At 37.3% G+C, this 20,203-nt stretch overlaps 1 protein-coding gene across 3 annotated transcripts in view; it reads left to right on the top strand.

Moving 5' to 3' along the window:
• LOC113233600 (irregular chiasm C-roughest protein-like) overlaps positions 1-20,203 on the top strand; it is a 214,487-nt gene that overhangs the window by 164,328 nt on the left and 29,956 nt on the right. For all 3 annotated transcript variants that reach the window (XM_026468750.1, XM_026468749.1, XM_026468751.1), the window contains one exon: positions 9,312-9,463. In XM_026468750.1, the coding sequence (XP_026324535.1) occupies positions 9,312-9,463 (152 nt within the window). The remainder of the gene's footprint in view (positions 1-9,311; positions 9,464-20,203) is intronic.

Below are 20,203 nucleotides of genomic sequence, written 5' to 3' on the forward strand. Positions count from 1 at the left end.
TTTTTTTTTAAGGATATCTTGCAAATGGCCGCCGATGGCGTTGACAGCACTTGACTGCTGTTAGTAGCATAGAGTACCATGTGACAGAGTTCTCTGAATTCGCAGAGTGATTTAAACTCAAATCAATTTTGTTTCATAGGTAAGCAAATTACACTTGAAGTCATCATATTGGTTACACTCTACTGCTCATTCGTTAGGGAGATTCCGCTGAGAAGAATCAGCAAGAAACTCTATGGGTTGCTCTTTGTAAATGTTTATTTATCATTTAATAATAATAAAGTTTGTTAGTCCTCTCACAAAAAAAAACACATTTGGAACATACAGTTTCATCGATAATGTTGTTGCGAGACGGTTTAAGAAGATTCGCACATAGAGTTACTTTTTATTCCTACACTAGGCATGGCCTGTTTTGCAGGCATCTAAATTCACAGAGAATTAAATCACGTTGAAATTGAAAATATGGAACGGTAGTTAGAAAATGTAACGTAATTTAGTTATCTATAGAAGTTATAATAGAAAACTTTAAAAATACATATTTTACAATGAATCAGTAAAATCCTTTTCTTTTATTTACAATCTTTATTTCAAACATCTAATCAAGAATACTTGCAAGGAGCTAAACGTGTGGTACCACGGATTTTTGTCATCCAAGTATGCAGACAAAAAACTTCGAGCAGTACCTGTTGCCAGCGATGACCTACTGCTCTGAGACGTGGTCACTTACTATCGGCCTCATAAAAAAGCTCAAAAACACATTTGACTACGTGAACGAATCATAAATGAGGAGACCCGTAGAAGAACGAAAGTCATTGACATATCTCAAAGGATTCGCAAGTTGAAGTGGCAGTGGGCAGGGCACATAGCTAGTAGAACTGACGGTCGTTGGGTCAGAAAGTTTCTCGAATGGAAGCCACGAACCGGAAGGCGTTCAGTGAGACGGCCCCCTACTAGATGGACAGCTGACCTGGTAAGGGCGGCGGGTAACCGACGGATGCACGTAGTGTCCGATCGGCTAATCTGGCAATCTTTGTGGGAGGCCTATAATCAACAATGGACGTCTTCTGGCTGATGTGATGATCATGATGATGATATTTTTAAACCTCATAAATTGCAAATGTTGAATATAACCCGGAATCTTATCATAAAATCGTATACATTGCCGAATGAATTTGTGAGTTTGTGAAGACAATTGTAGAAATAGTCCTCGTATCAATGTTATGTTTGTCACTATTTTTCATAAAAAAGTACTATTCTTCTTAACATAAATTACATTTTTACAAATGTACTGTGACGCTAGTGCAAGAATGTTAATCTCTTTGAACTTCTATCTCAATGACACTTTGAGGCCCATATTGTAAATTGCCCTAATAGCGTATTTCTGCAGGGCAAAGATTCTATCAATATCGGCGGTTTTGCCCCAGAGCAAAATGCCGTATGTCATTAAACTGTGAAAGTAGCTGAAGTAAACCAATCTACTAATTACGTTCATTTTTTCCAATTAAACAATCAACCCCTTAGCATGTCCTGACATGATTAACCTGAAAGAAATTCCTTTTTATTTCAAGTACCTATATTTTATGTTGTCATTGAAACATTAAATTGCAATAAAATAATATTTCGACCATTTACTCATTCATTTATTCATTATGCCACTTATAACGAGGCGGTTCAAAGTGTTCAACCCAGAGTGCTGGTGTCTGTAATACCTACATATATAAATAATAAAACGCTTTTTCATCCTTTTAATCTTAACGACTTTTTAAATAAAGATCTTTTCTATTTATAGTCGATAATAAGTTAATACGAACTTAGTTCGTTTCATTGAAATATCTCATTTCGAAACAAAAGGCGGTTTGTAACTGACATTTTCAATGAAAGCTGATAGCTTCTTTGGTTTCCGAGTAAGTGGGTGTGACAGTTAAGCCCGGTTTACACTTTGTTCAGTCAAGTGGCTAGTCAACTTGCAAAAACGAGTTAAGTGAAAAATGTGCGATTGGCGAGTTAGCCATAAGTTGATACGAAAATTAAATCCATTTTATATAATTTTTAATATATTTTACGTTATGTGATATAGTTACGAAAACTGCAAGTTTACCATGTCCCGCCTACTAAAAAAAAAACAAAAAGCCATTTATTTAATAGATAACGTAATTCCAGATGGTCAATAAAATAATTTGTTAAACTTAATGTAGGGCAAATTGGAATTTTTTCTTTGTAAAATTAAAAATAAGGTATTTAATTAATAACTATAGTGAAAAAATAGGGTGGTTTGCATCAATATTAGAGATAACTGGTTGAAGACTGTACCACCTCAGTCAACCGTGACCATGGAACCTGTAAAGGGCCCGAAACGTCGGTTTGTTTGAAAAAACAAATATACGCGATTTAAATCCGGAAAAATAGTTTCATTTCCTATAAGGAAATTAAAATTAATTAATCGGTACCTCACTCAATCACTGAACGTGTGTACGATACAAGCTTACTACTTTATTGTTCAGTAGCATGCGGTCTCGAATAAAACTAACAATTAAATATCCAGTAATTTAACTAATACTGCGTTTCAGTTTTGAAGGATCCTTATTCTTTCCTTTGTCCTGATGAAATTACAGGCACATGGGACTTTTCGATTTGTTCTCATATTTTATCTTTGCGATTTGAAGCTTTATATATAAGGTGAACTGGCTAGTTAAAACGCCACTTAACTAATGAACGTCTAAATCGGCCTTGAGTCAATATATTTCATTATTATTGTGGCATAATAATTTAATTACTAGGTATAGTTTAACTGTTCAACCTTGAACCTTAGCTCATTCCACATTGTTTAATTAAAATTATAAAAGCAGGTAAGGGCGCTTGATGATAAAAGAAATTGTTTCAGTATATTTTAAAAATTTTATTGAATTGATATTCAATTATTTTTTATGAAACTCCTCCAATAGATTGTTATAATTATTAATACAAAGATCGAACACTCAGAAAAAATTCCTTCGATCCGGCCGGATTCTAACCAACGTCTTCTAGCTCACCGTGCCAGACGCTATACCAACTAAACCACGGAACGAACTAGCGGACCTCACGAATTCTTCTATGTGCTTACGTCGTGTCTTTGTATTTGGTTTTTCAACGACTTTTTAGTAGTAGCGCCATCTATGAGAAATCTATGAAAGATTTATCACCCAGTTAGTACCTTTACAACTACCAGTCCTGGCCAGTTTAGTATAACTAAACAAAACCTTATGTAATAACTCGACAAGCTATTGTGGTTAGATACCTAGCACCCTGTAACACAATCTTAATTCAAAAAATAAGTGCCTCTATGGCCGAATGGTTACCATACTGGACTGCCATACAGAGGTCCCGATTTCGATTCCCAGTCGGAAGAAATATTTGTATGGTCTATATTTATTTCTTTCGTGAGTTTGTATGTATTTTGTGGTTGTCTACGTGTATGGCCATGGCACCCGCGATACAGGTTATCCCTAGTGGCTATGAATGTGTATTATTATTATTATTAATTCATAACTCATTTACGTGTGACATTGCGGTAGTGTAAATTAATTTATTATTATGAATTGTTACCGTATCCTTAACCATGTATGAAAGCAATGACACGTGTTAAGTAGGCGAAAGATGTGTGTTAGAATCGTTGCAAATGCAAGCCTGTTGTCTCTGCCTGCCCTGATGAGTGAAGGTCTTGACGTATGTACCAATGAATTATTGACACTTATGATAGTAGAGCTTTTGAAAAAGAGAGCCCTGTGAAAGAGTTCGTCCAGGGAAGTATGCCACCTTACCTACTTCTGCCGCGAAGTAGTAATGTCAGCATTACTGCGTTCCGGTTTTGAAGGGTATGGGTGCAAGTGAAATTACAGGCACATGAGATTAATCAACCTATGTCTCAGAGTGACGGGTGTAGTGACAGTGCCCCTCAGATCTTTGTGTTTGAAATCTCTAATTGGCACTGCAACTGTTATGGACAGGCGTGTTGCTTACCATCAGGCGCACGACTTGTTCGTCCTGTCACTTGGTATAATAGAATAAAAAAATAAATAAATAAAATACTTTTTTAACACTGCGGATTACTGGATACATATCAGATGGACCACTCCTACTACTACTAACATCATCAATAACAACTTTCATTGAAACACATGTTGTTGTTTATGATGTTAGTAATGTAGTCCTGTAAGGTTGTTAGTATTTTAAAAATAACTCTAAAATTTTGCAATTAGGTCATTGACTTACCAATAGAAAGTTTCAAACACTACATTAATCACATTATTTAATATAAAATAATGCCTACTCACTCTCGCCTTGAAAAGGTGAAAGGGAATATAGCGTTCAGGGATTGGCGTTCAGATTGCTAATAGGCTAGAGTTAGTAGATAGTTAATAAGCTTAAGCTAGCGAAATAAATGTCTACAACGCTAACAATGCTTAAAATTAGGTCACTAAAGGCTATACGGTCTGAGCGGTGTTGACTTACTCCAGTTTTACATGGGCGTGTCTGTTTGCTGAATTGGTATAGGTGGCGTGGGTGTTGGGTATTTTGTTTCCTGTTCAGTTTCACAGCTACATCAGTGTTTAAATTTTCATTGGCTGCACGGATATTTATTTGAAAAAATGTTTAATTCTACTACAAGCATTCTACATAGGGAGACGCCGAATAACAGAGAGAGAGAGAGAGAGAATAATAATTGTTAAATCATTTATCTAATACTATTTGTGATTATAAATCTCTCTTTTTGTTACGACAACAATAGACGAGACAGCAGTTGCAACGACACAATACCGTGTCATTTCCACCGTGCGACGGCCGGGTCAGCCTTTCAGTGATTCACGTTACACCGTGTTGAGTTCGGGCCGTCACCGTGCTGTGTCGTGCTTCGGTTTTTTCGTCGGTTTTGTTTTTTGTTATTTTTCTCTTGAGAATATAATTTTCACAACTTGAGTTATAGCTTTTGATGACGAAGTATTGGAAATACTAATTGAAACTAGAAAAGGAAGATGGTGTGTAGTACACACTGTGTACATTCTGCCTGGAAAAAAAGAGAATCCGAAGGATTTGCCACGCTCTACAAAGATGTAATCGATGATTTTGATGAGAGCATTTTGCGCTTTCGCTGTCCATTATACTATAGTCCAACATTGACTAGTCGTCGGGTGTTCGGCAAATGCATTCATAACCGTGCAAAAATACTTGATTCGGCCCGGTCTTAAATGAAGTTCATACAAAAGCATACACAAAGATATTATAGGCCGGCTCACGACAGGGTGTAACATGAATCAGCCTTTAAATCGCAAAGATCTAAGGAGCACTGCCACTACGCCCGTCACCCTGAGGCATAAGTTAATAAATCCCTTTTTCCTGTAATTTTACCAGCACCTTTACCCTTCAAAACAGAAACATAGTACAGCTGTACTCACATTACTGCTTGGCGGCAAAAATAAGTAAGGTGGCAATACTTCCCTGGACGAAATGTTTCACTAGGAGCTCCACTGTTACAAAATACAGTTTTTTTAACCGACTTCAAAAAAGGAGGACGTTCTCAATTCGACTGTATGTTTTTTTTGTTTTTTTTTTTTGTACGTATGTTACGCGATAACTCCGGTATTTGTGAACCGATTTTCATGATATTTTTTTGTTGGAAAGGGGGTACTTCCATAGTGGTCCCATTTCATTTTGAAGGAAATCATCCACCTCTAAGGGTGGCTGTTCACGCATGAAGATTCATTTTTATAAATAACGCCTACCTTAAATTTAGGAGCAATTACTTTTAGCAGTTATTTAGTTGATTTTGCTATTTCTCCAATTCAAGGCGTTTTTCCCTCGATATACTTTGAGTAGTGTCGTAGTGAGAACCTATTTTTATTATCTCCAGTATCAAGTCCTGTATAGTGGCGAACTAGGGGATATTTCAATGAAACTTAGCAAATAGACGTAATTCCACGTACTTTTGTGGTCGGTTTTTTAGTACTCTGTACTGAGTTATTGTTATCCCAAAAAAAACCTAGCCATAACTTTTATTTCACTATAAATATCATTCTGACTAAAAAGCCCTATGACGGTTATACCCTTGGTTTGTGATACTGCGTTGTCATCAGAATGTATACCTAGAATAAAGGGAAATGAGCTCTATTACCATAAAAGTAAGCTTGATTTTATAGTTTATTAGGCAATAAGGGCAGACCTTGACAAATGGGGTTCACCATCTCCGTATACGTATTACATGGCATGTAAATATACAGGGAAACGCTACTGCCTAACTTGAATAATAATAATCTCAGTATAAAGTACCTACTAAAAAAACCTCAAACGTCATTCGTGCCCTAGTTTACCATCCTTAGGCGCAACTCACACTGGCGCAGAGTCGAAGCTTCGCGACGCGTCATGTTTTTTGTCTATAGCATATTCATCTCTACTTTCCCATTATTAAGGTGCAAATTAGTGATCAAGTTCCACATCTGCTTCCGTAACTTTTATAACAGAACTTTAATCGGAAGTTTACAATGTTGCCAACGGATCAGATGCTAGCGCTATTTGCTTGGTGGCGGAGCGCGCGTTTTTTAGCAGTTTTATGGTGCGTTCAGTAGAAGTAAAGTGAAGTATTTTTGAAACCTAAACAACAATACTTTTTTTAAAAAAGCAAGCATTTATTGAAAACGTGTCATTTTGCGACAAAGCTGAAACGGCTGAAAATTTTAAAATTGTAACATTATGAAATTGATTGAATTTAACTATAATAAATTTAAAAAAATCTTTTTCAATCCAAGTTTTCTTTACCTAAGAAGACAAGATCAACCTTGAACCTCTCGACAAGCCTGTATTAGTAGGAAATTAAAACATAAAAACGGAATAAGCTTGTCGATGTAGTAAGATGAAAGAAGTATGTAGAGACTAAATGTAAATGAAATGTTGTTTAGCAGTCAAAAATCTAAAATCTTTCTTTTCAACTGTTTTTCTTTTAATTAAACTTTTATTGAATTGATATTCAATTATTTTTTGTGAAATTACTCCACTAGTTTATTATAATTATTAATACAAAGATCGAACACTCAGAAAAAATTCCTTCGATCCGGTCGGATTCGAACCGACGTCTTCTTGCATACCGTGTCAGACGCTATACCAACTAAGCCACGGAACGAACCAACGCATCTCACGAATTCTTCTATGTGCTTGCGTCGCGTCTTTGTACTTGGTCTTTCAACGACTTTTTAGTCGTAGCGCCATCTATGAGAAATCTATGACAGATTTATCATGTTTTTTATCATATGTTTTTCTTTTTTTATGATAATAATAATAATAATTCGTTTATTTGCTTAAAATATGGTATAATAGAAGATGTTACAAGTAACAGTGCCAGTACAAACATGTTCCGCATATATTAAATAGCATGCAAATGTCTAGTTATATCATGTCAATCAGACTACCACAACACAAAAATACAAAAATGTCACAAACATGTTAAGTTACAAATTAATTTGGTCAATAATCATAATCTTCAAGATAAAGTCTTACATCTCATTTCCTGTCAAATATTTCGTTTAGGTCATAAAAATTATTTTTGTTTAACCACTTGTACAGATTTTTTTAAAAATAAACTTAAGCGTAATAGTTTAATCTCAAGTGGTAGTTTGTTATATATGTCAACCATCGACTTTGTCAACACACATTTTTAAACAATTTTTGCTGTATTTAGCAGTCATAGGAATAGTGTCAAGTACAAGTCTATTCGAGTTTCTGCTGAGTCTGGTATTCACATCACAGGCTTTCTTAAACAAATATGTGTGTTTTCGTACAAAGATACAAATTTCGTATATATATAATGATGGTAGTGGCAACAAACCAAGGCTCTGAAACAAGAGTCTGCATGGTTCATCCGGAGGAATTCCACAAATTGCTCTAATGCATTTCTTTTGTGCTACAAACTTTTTAAAGGCATATTACAAACTTGAACTTTTACTTTTACTATTAGACGTGAGTTTTCCAGTTCAGTTCTTGATCTATGGTTACTCCAAGAAATTTTGTGTGGGTATTATTGATGTTGTTTTTCTACTAAAAGTTACTATAATAGATATGTCGTCAGCAAATAATATACATTGATGTTTTGTGCTGTCTATAATATCATTTATGTACAACAAGAACAGAATCGGTCCTATCACACTTCCCTGTGGAACTCCACGTATTTTGATTTTAGGTACTGACTTGAATTCCAATAATTCATTATTTGCTATTTTGGAGACAACAACGGATTGTTGACGGTCGGTACTAATACTAAGTGACAGGACGAACAAGTCGTGGGCTTGGTTAGTAAGCGTCACGCCTGTCCATAACAGTTGCAGTGCCACGCAGAGCTTTAAATCGTAAAGATCTGAGGGGCACTGCCACTACGCCCATCACCCTGAGACATTAGTTGACAAGTCCCATGTGCCTATAATTCCACCAGCACCCTTACACTTCAAAACTGAAACATGGTAATGCTCACTTGCCAAACATATTTCTTACTGCTTAAGAAATATGTTTGGCAATACTTCCTTCAACGAACTCTTTCACAAGGAGCTCTACTGCTTTTAAATTCTAAAAAGTTTATTTAGAATAATTGTGGCAACACTATTTTTTTAAATGACATTTGTAGCTGTCAATTTCATGTCGTTAATTAAAAATCCGTGTGTAGTAACTAGAGATGGGAAAACCGCTTTTTTAAAAATCGTACTTTTGTAAACGCTTTTCACTTAAACGCTTTTTAGTTTGAAGCTTACAAAATTGTTTAGAAAAAAACGTTGCGCATAGACTTTTATGTTAAAAAAGCTTGCAACGTTATGTTGATAGCGAAAAGCAAGTGTAGACCACTAAAGGTTTTAATCTAAGTGGGTTTATTTGTAAAACACGAGTTTTATTTTTATTTATAAAATTATTATTCACATTGACTAATTAATTTGTTTAGGAAACATAGATGACTTGAAATATAAGCACGATGTAAAAAATCTAATTTTTGAGTATTGAACTGACCAACGCTTACGCTTAAATTGAAAAGCGTGCTTATGTGCATATTTTAAAAAGCAAACTTTTTTAAGTGCTTTTTATTCAATCGCCCACCTCTAATAGTACCGAAGCTCTATTCAAAATAATAATCATCATTTTTAACAACCCAACAGTATGTTTCCGTTACAAAGTTTTTATTGACAGCTCGAAGTGAAATTCGATTAAGCAGGACATTTTTCAAGAATTTTCAGGATTAAGACAAACAATATTTTAACAAAACTATTACTGCTTTGATAACAATAGCAAGAATCAAAAATCTTTGTTCGCAGGTGAACCCGCAATCAGATCAAGATACGCTCGTCTAACCGTCCTCGTGCCTCCTCAACCGCCGAAAATACTGCAAGGGAATTACCTCTCTACCATCGAAGACAGACATGTCAAATTGGAATGCGTGTCCGTAGGGGGAAAACCACCAGCTGAGGTAAGCACTTCTGATATTCATAACTTGTATGTTAGATTTTGGAATAATCGCGGCATTGGCTGGGATAGGAATATTTTTGAATTTAGACTTAGGCTTGGCGAATTTTCATTGGCAACATCCAATCACGCGGTATCATGTTTACTAGAGGACATGTTGCAATCATGTATAACGTTCTTTAGAACAATCTTGAAATTCTCTCTGTAAGCTAAGTAAGTTTTTAATTAATATCGTTATTGGAATATAAATCAGTTCTTTGTTTATGGATTGAGTCGAAAACCTTGTTGGACTTCTGTAATAGTGGACTGTAGTACGGTCTGGTCGTAAGGTCGATATGAACGAAGTCCAGTTCCGGGGTCATTTGGAGAGCAAAGGCAAACTGGCTTCGAAAAAGCTCGGTGTGCTCTATAGTGCGAAGCACTACTTCTCACCAGGTCACCGACTATATAAAACACAAGTACGGTCCCATATGGAGTATTGCTCGCATTTCTGGGCAGGAGCTCCCGAATACCACTTGACTCCATCCAACGTAGGGCTGTTTGTATTGCATATGTGGTGGAAAGAGGGCTTGGCGGATCTCCCCTAAGGAGTTCGTACCATTGGGGCGATCCGTCCTGTCCTCGTAGAGTGGGTGAGCCGGTCCCACGGGCCACTGTCATACCACCATGTGCAGGTGTTGACCGGGCACGGCTGCTTCGGTCACTACCTGCACAAGGTGGCGAGGAAGGAACCGTCCCCGTCGTGTCACGAGTGCGGCGCTACGGATGACACAGTGCAGCACACCCTAGAGGTGTGCAGCCGGTGGGATGAGCAGCGCCCTACTCTGACGGGAACAATAGGACAGGACCTCTCGCTGTCGGGCGTGGTAGCCGCCATGCTTGGTAGCGAGGAGTCCTGGGAGGCGGTGGCCTCCTTTTGCGGAGAATTTATGTCGCAATAGGAGGTTGCGGAGCGGGTGCGCGAGGACGCGGCGGACGCGTACCCGCTTCGGCGCAGACGTACGGAGAGAAGGCGAAGCCAGTTCGCTGCTCGCCTGGTCCCCTAATGAAGCTAGCGGGCTCTGGACAGGGACTCCGGAGCCTGCATTGCACGGCCTCACTCGTCTGAGGGCGGGTTGGAGGACAACTGACCTGCCCCTCCGTTGGTGCGGGAGCCCTGGCGCAAGCCGGGGGGGTTTTAGTAACCCGGGGGGGTTTTAGTGGGGTAGGCCCTCCAGTCTGGAGGGAGAGTCCCCACATAACCCCTGAGTCTCCCTGGGCTCAGGGGTATCCATAAAGATTTCCCCCCCGTCAAAAAAAAAAAGGCGGCCGGGCGGCGTCATGGTGAATGTGCACCGACCCCACGGCACCGACTCAATCGGCGGGAGGTAAACCCGGGGGGGTTTTATTGGGGTAGGCCCTCCAGTCTGGAGGGAGAGTCCCCACATAACCCCCGAGGTCCAGGGGTATCTGTAAATATTTCATTCTCAAAAAAAAGGGCTGTTCGTATTGTCGACGATTCCAAACTCGCAAACGATATGGAGCCCCCTTGCCCACAGAGAGACGTTGGCTCTCTGTGTTTGTTCTACGGTCTTTGTAACGGGAAGTACTCTGAGGAACTTTTCGAACTGGTGCCACCGGCTCGTTTCTACCATCGCACCTCTCGCCAAAGGAGTAGAGTCCATAACCACATCTTAGGTGCCTGGCATTGTAAGACCAGGCAGGCGTCTCGTTCGTTCCTCCTTCGTACTTGCAAGATGTAGAATGATATTCCTCCTGAAGTATTTTCTTTGTGCTATGACATGGGGTTCTTTAAAAAGCGTGTTTACAGGGTTCTCAAAGGCTGGCAACGTATAGGCAGCTCATCTAATGTTGCAAATGTCCAGGGGCGATGATGACCCTTCCCATCAATTGGCTTGTCTGTTCGTTTACATCCTTTATTACATAAAAAAACATAAGTTTAGTTAGAGAAACTTTAATATCAATATTACAATGATAAATTTAGTTAATCGCTACGCGGTTTCGACGTAGTAAGAAAACACATAAAAGTACCATAGATTAACCCTAGAAACCTAACCTTCGTCGAATCGACGAGTACGCGACAGAAATATTGCTTTCTCTTTTCGGCGCACGCGGCGATCGCGTATTGGCCGCGTGTTAACTTAGTGCCCGCCGAACTCTTCCGAGAGGTAGCCGCGTCCGACGTGTAAGTATAATATTTTTCGAAATATTACGAAAATAGTCGTCATTTCGACGAATAGTTAGGGTCTGTGTAAGTTTCTTTACAGTTAGCTTTTTTTTAACTTGCAGTTTTATCATGTCGTCGAGACAATTATTGAGTGATGAAAGTATTGCACGCCTATTGTTGGAGGAAGAAGAGAATAACAGTCCTTCGGAAAACTTATCAGATAGCGAAACGGAAGATAATGTGGAAGTGGATGATGTCGAAAGTGATTATCAGCCAGTAAGATCTGACTCCTCCAGTTCCAGTGACGAAGACATCCAGGTACCTCTTTCTCAAGCTGAAGAAGATAATGGATTAGTACAGAATACACCCTCAATTCCATCACAACAATCATCTTGTATTTTGACCTTTTCCCAAAGCTCTGTGCGCAGTCGGGCGCGTCATGTTTGGGCGACCACCAAAGGACGGACTTCTGGCAGAACCGCTGCCATAAATATTGTACATGTAGCTAGAGGACCAGCTCGCGAATTGAAGGCTATAGTGGATCCACTAGAGCTATTTGAACATTTTATGACTGGCCGGATGCTTGAAGAAATCGTGAAGTGGACAAATGCGGAAATTCGTATAAAGAAACAAAATTATGAGAAATATACATCAACGCAAAATGATACGAGCAAAGAAGAGATCAGAGCTCTTTTAGGTGTGATGGTATTAACCGCGGCTCTGAAAGATAATCATCTCACCCTTGATGAATTGTTCAACACTGAATATTCTGGTACGAGGTATTTAGCCTGCATGAGCAAGGAGAGCTGCGATTTCCTTCTGAGATGTTTACGCTTTGATGACAAAGCATTTCGACTACAACTGCTGAAAGAAGATCCTTTTACACCAATAAGGAATATATGGGAAATGCTAATGACACAATGCAGACAAAATTACGTTCCTGGGACAAATGTTACGGTTGATGAGCAACTGTTGGCATTCCGCGGAAGGTGTAAATTCCGTATGTATATCCCTAATAAACCGGCCAAATACGGAATTAAGTTGGAGATGATGTGTGACAGTGGCACAAGATATATGATCAACAGTATACCATATCTAGGTAAAAGTACTAATACCGGTGGTTTACCTTTGGGAGAGTACTTCGTGAAGGAACTCACTCACAGTATACACGGCTCGAACAGAAACGTTACCATGGATAACTGGTTTACTTCAGTACCTCTGGCGAAAAAACTACTTCAGCAGCCTTATAAATTGACACTTGTGGGCACATTGCGGGCTAATAAAAGGGAAATCCCAGATGAAATGAAGGACAAGAAGAAAGAAAAGAAAAACAGAAATCAAAGTCAATCCAACAATCCTTATGTACCCAGGAAGGTTGATACATCTATGTTTGTTTATGATGGTCCCCTTACACTACTGTCATACAAACCAAAACCTTCGAAAATGGTTTATATGCTTTCATCTTGTGACGAAGAGGGCTCAGTAAATCCCGAAACAAAGAAACCACACATGATTGAATTTTACAATAAAACAAAAGGCGGTGTAGACACGTTTGATCAAATGTGCTCTGTAATGTCGTGCTGCAGAAAAACCAATCGATGGCCAATGTGTATTTTTTATGGCATGATGAATATCTCGTGTATAAACAGCTACATAATTTATTGCCACAATGCCTCCGTCCAGGGTATAAAAGTGATACCTCGGCGTGATTTTATGAAGAAGTTGCATTCACAACTTGTAGAACCCTGGCTGAAAATCCGGCTGCAAATAAGGACCATGCCGACGCACATAAAGGATAAAATCACGCATATATTAGGTGTTAAAAACGATGAAGGTGAAACTCAAGGTCATCCATCCTCCAGCAATGATGTTGAATCTGCATTGAACAGGAAAAGAAAAGTATGCGGTCTATGTTCTTACAAGAAAAGGCGAATGACCAAGTCATATTGCAAAAAATGTGACACTGCAATTTGTGGTGAACATAAGGTTGATTTTTGCATAAAATGCGCTACTAATAATTAGTTTTTTTTATAATTTTCGGAAGACTAGTAGTTCTTTTATTTTATGTTGCCAAAGAAAAAGGCTGATTTTGTTATATAGTTTCATAATTTTAAGTGTCAAAGTATTATAGTCTGATTTGATCTCATAAAACCTAGTGCCTTACTAAAACGAATATAAAATAAATATGGTTTGTTAAAAAAACAAAAAATCTTTTTTTATTTCATTGATTAATAACTGTTTCAGACATTTATTAATTTTAACATAAACATAATATTACAGTTGAAAAAATAAATGGCAAAATATGCCATTTATTTTTAATACATCGAAGCGACGTATGGTTAGGGTTTAAGGGGTATAGGCGAACGTTAGGTGTCTAGGGTTAAATAGATTAAGACTAGTTTTAGCCATAAAAACCTTTATCAGTAAAATTCTCTAGTCCAAGGAGACCTGTGCTTAACAGTTTATGAATTCAAAGTGAAAATTTTGTTAAAGAGAAAACACTGCCTATGAGCCATGTGACAGTTCAAAATATATTTTTAAACATTGGTTTATTAAGCTCCCCCTCAGGTTGAATAAAATTCTACCTATAGAATGTGGTACCCCAGTAGTAAACAACCTAAAAATAGAACTACTAAGAAGCGAACCCCACGTCTTTCGTTAAATAGCTATAAAATCTCCCACAACAGCACAGGGATTTTTTTCTTTCTTCAGTATTCTACGAAACCTGTGAATAAATCTTTATTGTTAAGTTTAACTAACATTTTAATAGCTTACGACTCTCTATTCCAGTCGACCTAGCACACAGATAAGAATCCTTATCCGAATCAAAGCCTTCAAATTATGATGCAATCAAGAGTGCAACAAGCACTTTGTACTTTGGACCATTCAAGCGTCATAGAGTCGAATATAAATCTTAAGGGACAAGCTCAACAATAAACACAACTATGCACATTTGAGCGGGGTTTCATCCGTATTATTCCTTATGGATATCGTCTTTTTTGATGAAAGTATGTATATTTTTTACGGACACACAAAATATTTGAGTAACTGTACTGTATACCACCGTCATGATACCAGTCTCCTTAAACTTTTCTCTGAGAGAAACCCGAGAACCTAAACGGTACATAGATCGAATTGCTGGTTTTTGTAATACAAATATTTTTTTTCAAACAAAACTGAGGGCATGCATACTTAGATTTGAAACATATAATTATATTTAGTATATTACTTTGGGCATTTAGTTTGTAATTTGGGCATTTCCTCTAATATAATAATAATAATAAACGCACAGACTCATACCCCCGCACTAGGGAAATCCTTTATTGCGGGTACCATGGACATACACATAGCTAGACAACCACAAATTACACCCAAACTTACGAGCTAAAATAAATAAAGGCCATACGAATATTTTTCCCGGTCTGAGAATCGAACCCGAGACCTCTACCTGGGAGTCCAGTATGGTAACTGTTCCGCCACGGAGGCAGTTAAGTCCTTATGTGGGTTGCTGGATCGTAAGAGATCGCAAAGATCTGAGAGCGCTGTCACTCCACCCGTCCCTATATAATGTTGACAACCCATGTGCCCGTAGTTTCACCAGCTGCTTTATCCTTTAAAACCGGAACACAGTAATGCTCGCCTTACCGCATGGCGGCAGAAATAATAATAATAATAATATTTTTTATTGAGTCCATACAATTGTATGGTATCTTAAAATTACGTGACATTATTACACAAGGAACATATTGAGATACGTTCGAACTTTAGCTTTCGTACTAGTTTTAAATAAAACTGTATGACAGAATCTACATCACACCTCGGACACTCCATACAATGATCGAAAGTTGTTTACCTACTACTACTACATACAGCACGGCGCTATCTGCACACGTGCAAATGTGTACGAGAAGTGGCAGGGTTACCCATTACTATCTTGTACAATTACGTGGTCAGAGCGGCAACATGGCGAAAATTCTAGCGCGAATCTGTTATCTATAAATCTATTAATAAAATCCTAATAATTACACATGTTCATTAGTATTTATATCAATATAATATTATGTTTTTTATTAATTCACTAACTAGAACAATCGTGAAGGATTATTTAAAAAAATAGATTTAAAAGAACCTAAAATGTTATATTTTTAAATACTCACATATTTACACATATACACAGGTACTTTTAAATACTCGTAAGGTAACCAAGTCATTTGAAATTGCGTGTCCAACTTTGTCATTACTTAGTTAATAATTATATTCACTACATATTTATCGGCAATACAAATTGAAAATTTGAGAACGTTGTCTACTATATTACAGTACAATAAGTCTGTATAATATTTACTCTGCACTAAACAAATGAAGAAAACAATAACTGAATGAGTCTTCAGACATAAGTTTTTTCACTTACATCGTTTCATCTTTCGGAAAACGAAAGAATTGTTACTTTTTGTTTTTTGGCTACGTCTTCTTCTGAATTTAGTTACAAACATTATAATGCCACACGTTCTAAATGGTAAAAGTATACAAGCAAAAATGCTGCTCTCCATGTCATTACTAACGTAATCGACAATTTTGCGAAATTGAGTTATTAACATATTTGGAATCCGCAAAACGGGATGTATAACACCCTAGAAGCGGTTTATTTATATCTTTTTTAGTTTCAGTTTTATTTTTAAGCAAAATCAGGGTAATTGACATTCAAATTAAAAAAAATAATACTTTAGGTGCCCAGTATCTGGAAAGTTATCAAATTAGTTATGAGAAATACAGCAGAATAGGTGTCGTCCTTCCTTGGACGAACTCTTTCACAACGAGCTGCTATTAGAGTCTGACGGCCTCCAGAGGCTGGCACACCGGTTTACATGGTGTCACCATCTCTGAGGTCCCGGATTCGATCCCCGGCCGTGTCAGTGTAGAAAACGAACTTTTCTATATTGTCTCGGGTGTTTGTGGTACCGTCGTTGTTTTCCACTTTGGGATCAGAGCAACATCTGATAATAAATAATAATAATATAATATAAAGCACAAACTCAAAGTAACCATCATCCCTGGAATTTCGAAAATAGCTACTGAGAACATTTACGTCTATCACAATTCACAGTTGAAGCATGACATACAATGCGTATCCGTATTACCATATAGAACTATTGTGTACGCAGTGTCTAATATATTGTATTATATATTTGGTAATATAATGTAATATTGTATTACCTATCTCTCACAAGAAAGGTCTTGTTTCACGTCTGTCTAAATCTTGTACTCGAAGTTAACATTGCCGTTGGGAATTGTTGTTGCTTCCTTTCACATCAAATCCATTCTTGTTGTGGTTTAGTGAGGGGAAACCAACGTGTCATTTATTAGGTAACATACAAAAATATGCCAGTGACAACTAAAGAAGAAGATCAAAGTATAAAGGGAAAGAATGAAAGTGCAGGTGTAGGTCAAGGAGCTGACCATGAACCTTGAGAAATGGAGGAGGCTACACCGACAAGAGCCTGGCTCTTAAATAGGATAATGATACAAAAAATGCCTTATATTTAACAACCAAACTACCACACACGTATACGATGCTTACACTTTATTGTTAATATTAAGGTCATTCAGGATCTATGCAGCCCATCAGACCATTAATTATTGATCTTTTGTCATCTAAGTTAAAGAAATGAAGAATTCTCCTGTCTTCTACTGTTTTAATGTCATCTATTTGTGGCATTTCCCTTCCCAGTATGGAGTTTCCGCCCATCAAAGGGTAATTAATATTGGGTAATCAGGTGTAAGGAGATTTGAAACAGAATCTACATTATCTGCTCTCTCTCAGATTTAAATTGAACATGTGTTTATTCAAGCCTCAGAGTCTTGTTAACGCTCTAATCAATATTATGATGAAATTTCTGCCCAGTGGCAGAATTTCTCAATAGTTGTAGCACAGTAGGCATTAACCAATGCTTTAGAGTGTTCAAGACCATTGCTCCGTACCGAGAGACATATGTGCTCTCGTTAACACTACACACAACTCTTTTTCTTCTTTTTGTCACATCTTATCTGCCCACGTATTTGAAAATACATTTATGGTGTTTTTCGTTACATTAGTACAATTTTCTATGGCCCAATTCCCGTACGATAACGGATTTGTCACAATATAGAAATTTTGGCAATAACATGACGAGTATCGGTCGCAAACAGCTTTTGTCATGCTCATAATCTCATGATGTACATAAGTTGAGCTTCAGAGCTCGACATACAACGAGATCGGAGACAGTAAAGAAGAATGTTACGGAGTGGTTCCATTTTCTTTGGATTACATACAATGTTGACATAATTATAATTACACAAGGATGGGTTTCGATGTTTACACTCACATGTATCAAAACTGACTCCATAGCTTTGAATAAAATTTTATTGTGTGAAAAGAAATCTTTTCGATTTCGTTTTCAACAAAACCGTAAAAACGAAATGTGTTTTAATAGATATTTAAAAAAATCTTTAAACATAGCATCTCTGTTGACACCGTAAAGACTGGATAATAGAATTAAAGTGTAATGGACTCGAAACGTTGGTTTGTTTCAAAGAACAAATATACACGTTTTAGATCCGAAAAAATTGTTTTATCTCCTTTAAATAACAATCGCAAAAACCTAAAAACTCGATAGACTTAAGATATATTTTGTGATCATGAAAAATACCACATTGTTTCGAAATCTAGAAACTATGGCAACGTAAATTCCGTAACTAAAAATTTACATTCTTAGATACCACCCAGACAAGAAACACTAAGATTAATAAAAAAAATGTCTTCCACATTATCCATTAACTTAACAAACCAATCAATATTTTTTTGAATTATTAACTGTTACAACAACATTATCAAAATTAAAAATATCGTAAAAATGAAAGTGCCCATCCCTAATGTCCTTAGAGATTTTTCCTGAACCATTAAATTTAATCATATTACGTCAGCATTCAATTTCGTTGAGGTGTTAAGCTTTTTAATCCATTTGAACGAAACGGGTATGTCACCCACGGGGTCGATACAATTACGGTTCAAATTAAAAATGATGTTTATTAGGTATTCACTGGTTTTGAAATGATTTTGGTAGGTTAGAATGTATTTACAAACGTTACACTAGGTACAGGCAATACATTCATGTAATATAGATAGATAACTATGTGGTAAATGATATATTACATTATTCATTCCATTGCTGGGTCAGGTCTCCTCTAAGCTGAGGGTTGGTTGAGAGGTTCACACGTTTTCCAAGCTGGGAATTTTTGAAGTTAATGCTAATGGTAATATGCTGCTTCAGGGATTCGAAGCATCCACCTCGCTAACTGAGAAGCAATCGTTTGCCCGACGATTAAGCACGAAAGTATTGAATATACTTTAAAATGTAGTCATCCATTGATTATTGTTGATAACTAACTGTCTCCGTGGTCGAACGGTAATCATGCCGGACTGCCACGCAGAGGTACCAGGTTCGATTCCCGGGCTGGAAGAAATATTTGTATGGCCTACATTTATTTCTCTCGTGAGTTTGGGTATAATTTGTGGTTGTCTATGTGTGTGTCCATGGCACCCGCGACACAGGGTTTCCCTAGTGCGGGGCTATGTTGAGTGTGAGCGTTATTGTTGATAAAAGCACTGGCGGTATACATTCTTACATACATTATGTTTTATTTATATGCATTATTTATGTATTATCATGTCAATCATAGACACAAGAAGTAATAGCATTAAAGCCTATTTTTAGGATCATGTAAGACGATAAAATCTTTTTCCTCCTCGATCTTCTTTCATGACGATGTTTTGTAGGTTTGATTTTAATTAAGTAAAATTGTATTTAAAACAGAACGTAAATATTTTAAAACAGTCCTGAAAACCTAAAACATGGTCCCCTGAAAAAGGTTCGTAATGTCGCTTACTCCCTTTCTACAAAGCACCGAAGGTTGAATTATAAAAACAACGTTCATATGAACCACTGATCACATATACCAGGACATCTCTAACGGGCGCAGTGGCGGTGTTCTTTGCGATTTAAAGCTCTGAGTGGTAATGCAACTACTATGGATAGGCGTGTCGTTTAAGACACAGTGACTTCTTCGTCCAGTGAAAGAAAGTAGTTAAATGTCTTAGGTACAAACAATTTTCAACTATAAAGATTTTATTCCTAAAAACGTCCCTTCCTAATGTGGGTATAATAGTGGTCTCTCACTTGGTAACACTGTTAGCGAGTTAACCGCTCACGCGATACATGCAGCCGTAGACGCATACCACACCTAGAGGTGCCGGTGATAATTTTATACCGATTTATCGGATATCGAAGTTATAGTAGGTAAAAGAACTAATATTAATTGCTATTTCGGTAACTACTCTAGCAAACCATAAAGTTTTTAATGCCTGGGTCTGTCATTTAAAAAAAAATAAACGACTTCAAAAATACGTCACGACAATCGTGTGCGCTATTGTTTGGGCTGGTGATTTCGGTGTTTATTTATTGAAAACATACCGTAAGTAGCGTTTTTTAAGTTAACCCTGAATATAAATGTTTATAAACTATACTTTAAGGAGTAATTTCA

This window comes from Hyposmocoma kahamanoa, unplaced genomic scaffold (assembly GCF_003589595.1).
Source record: "Hyposmocoma kahamanoa isolate Upper Pololo Valley unplaced genomic scaffold, ASM358959v1 79, whole genome shotgun sequence".
Lineage (NCBI taxonomy): Eukaryota > Metazoa > Arthropoda > Insecta > Lepidoptera > Cosmopterigidae > Hyposmocoma > Hyposmocoma kahamanoa.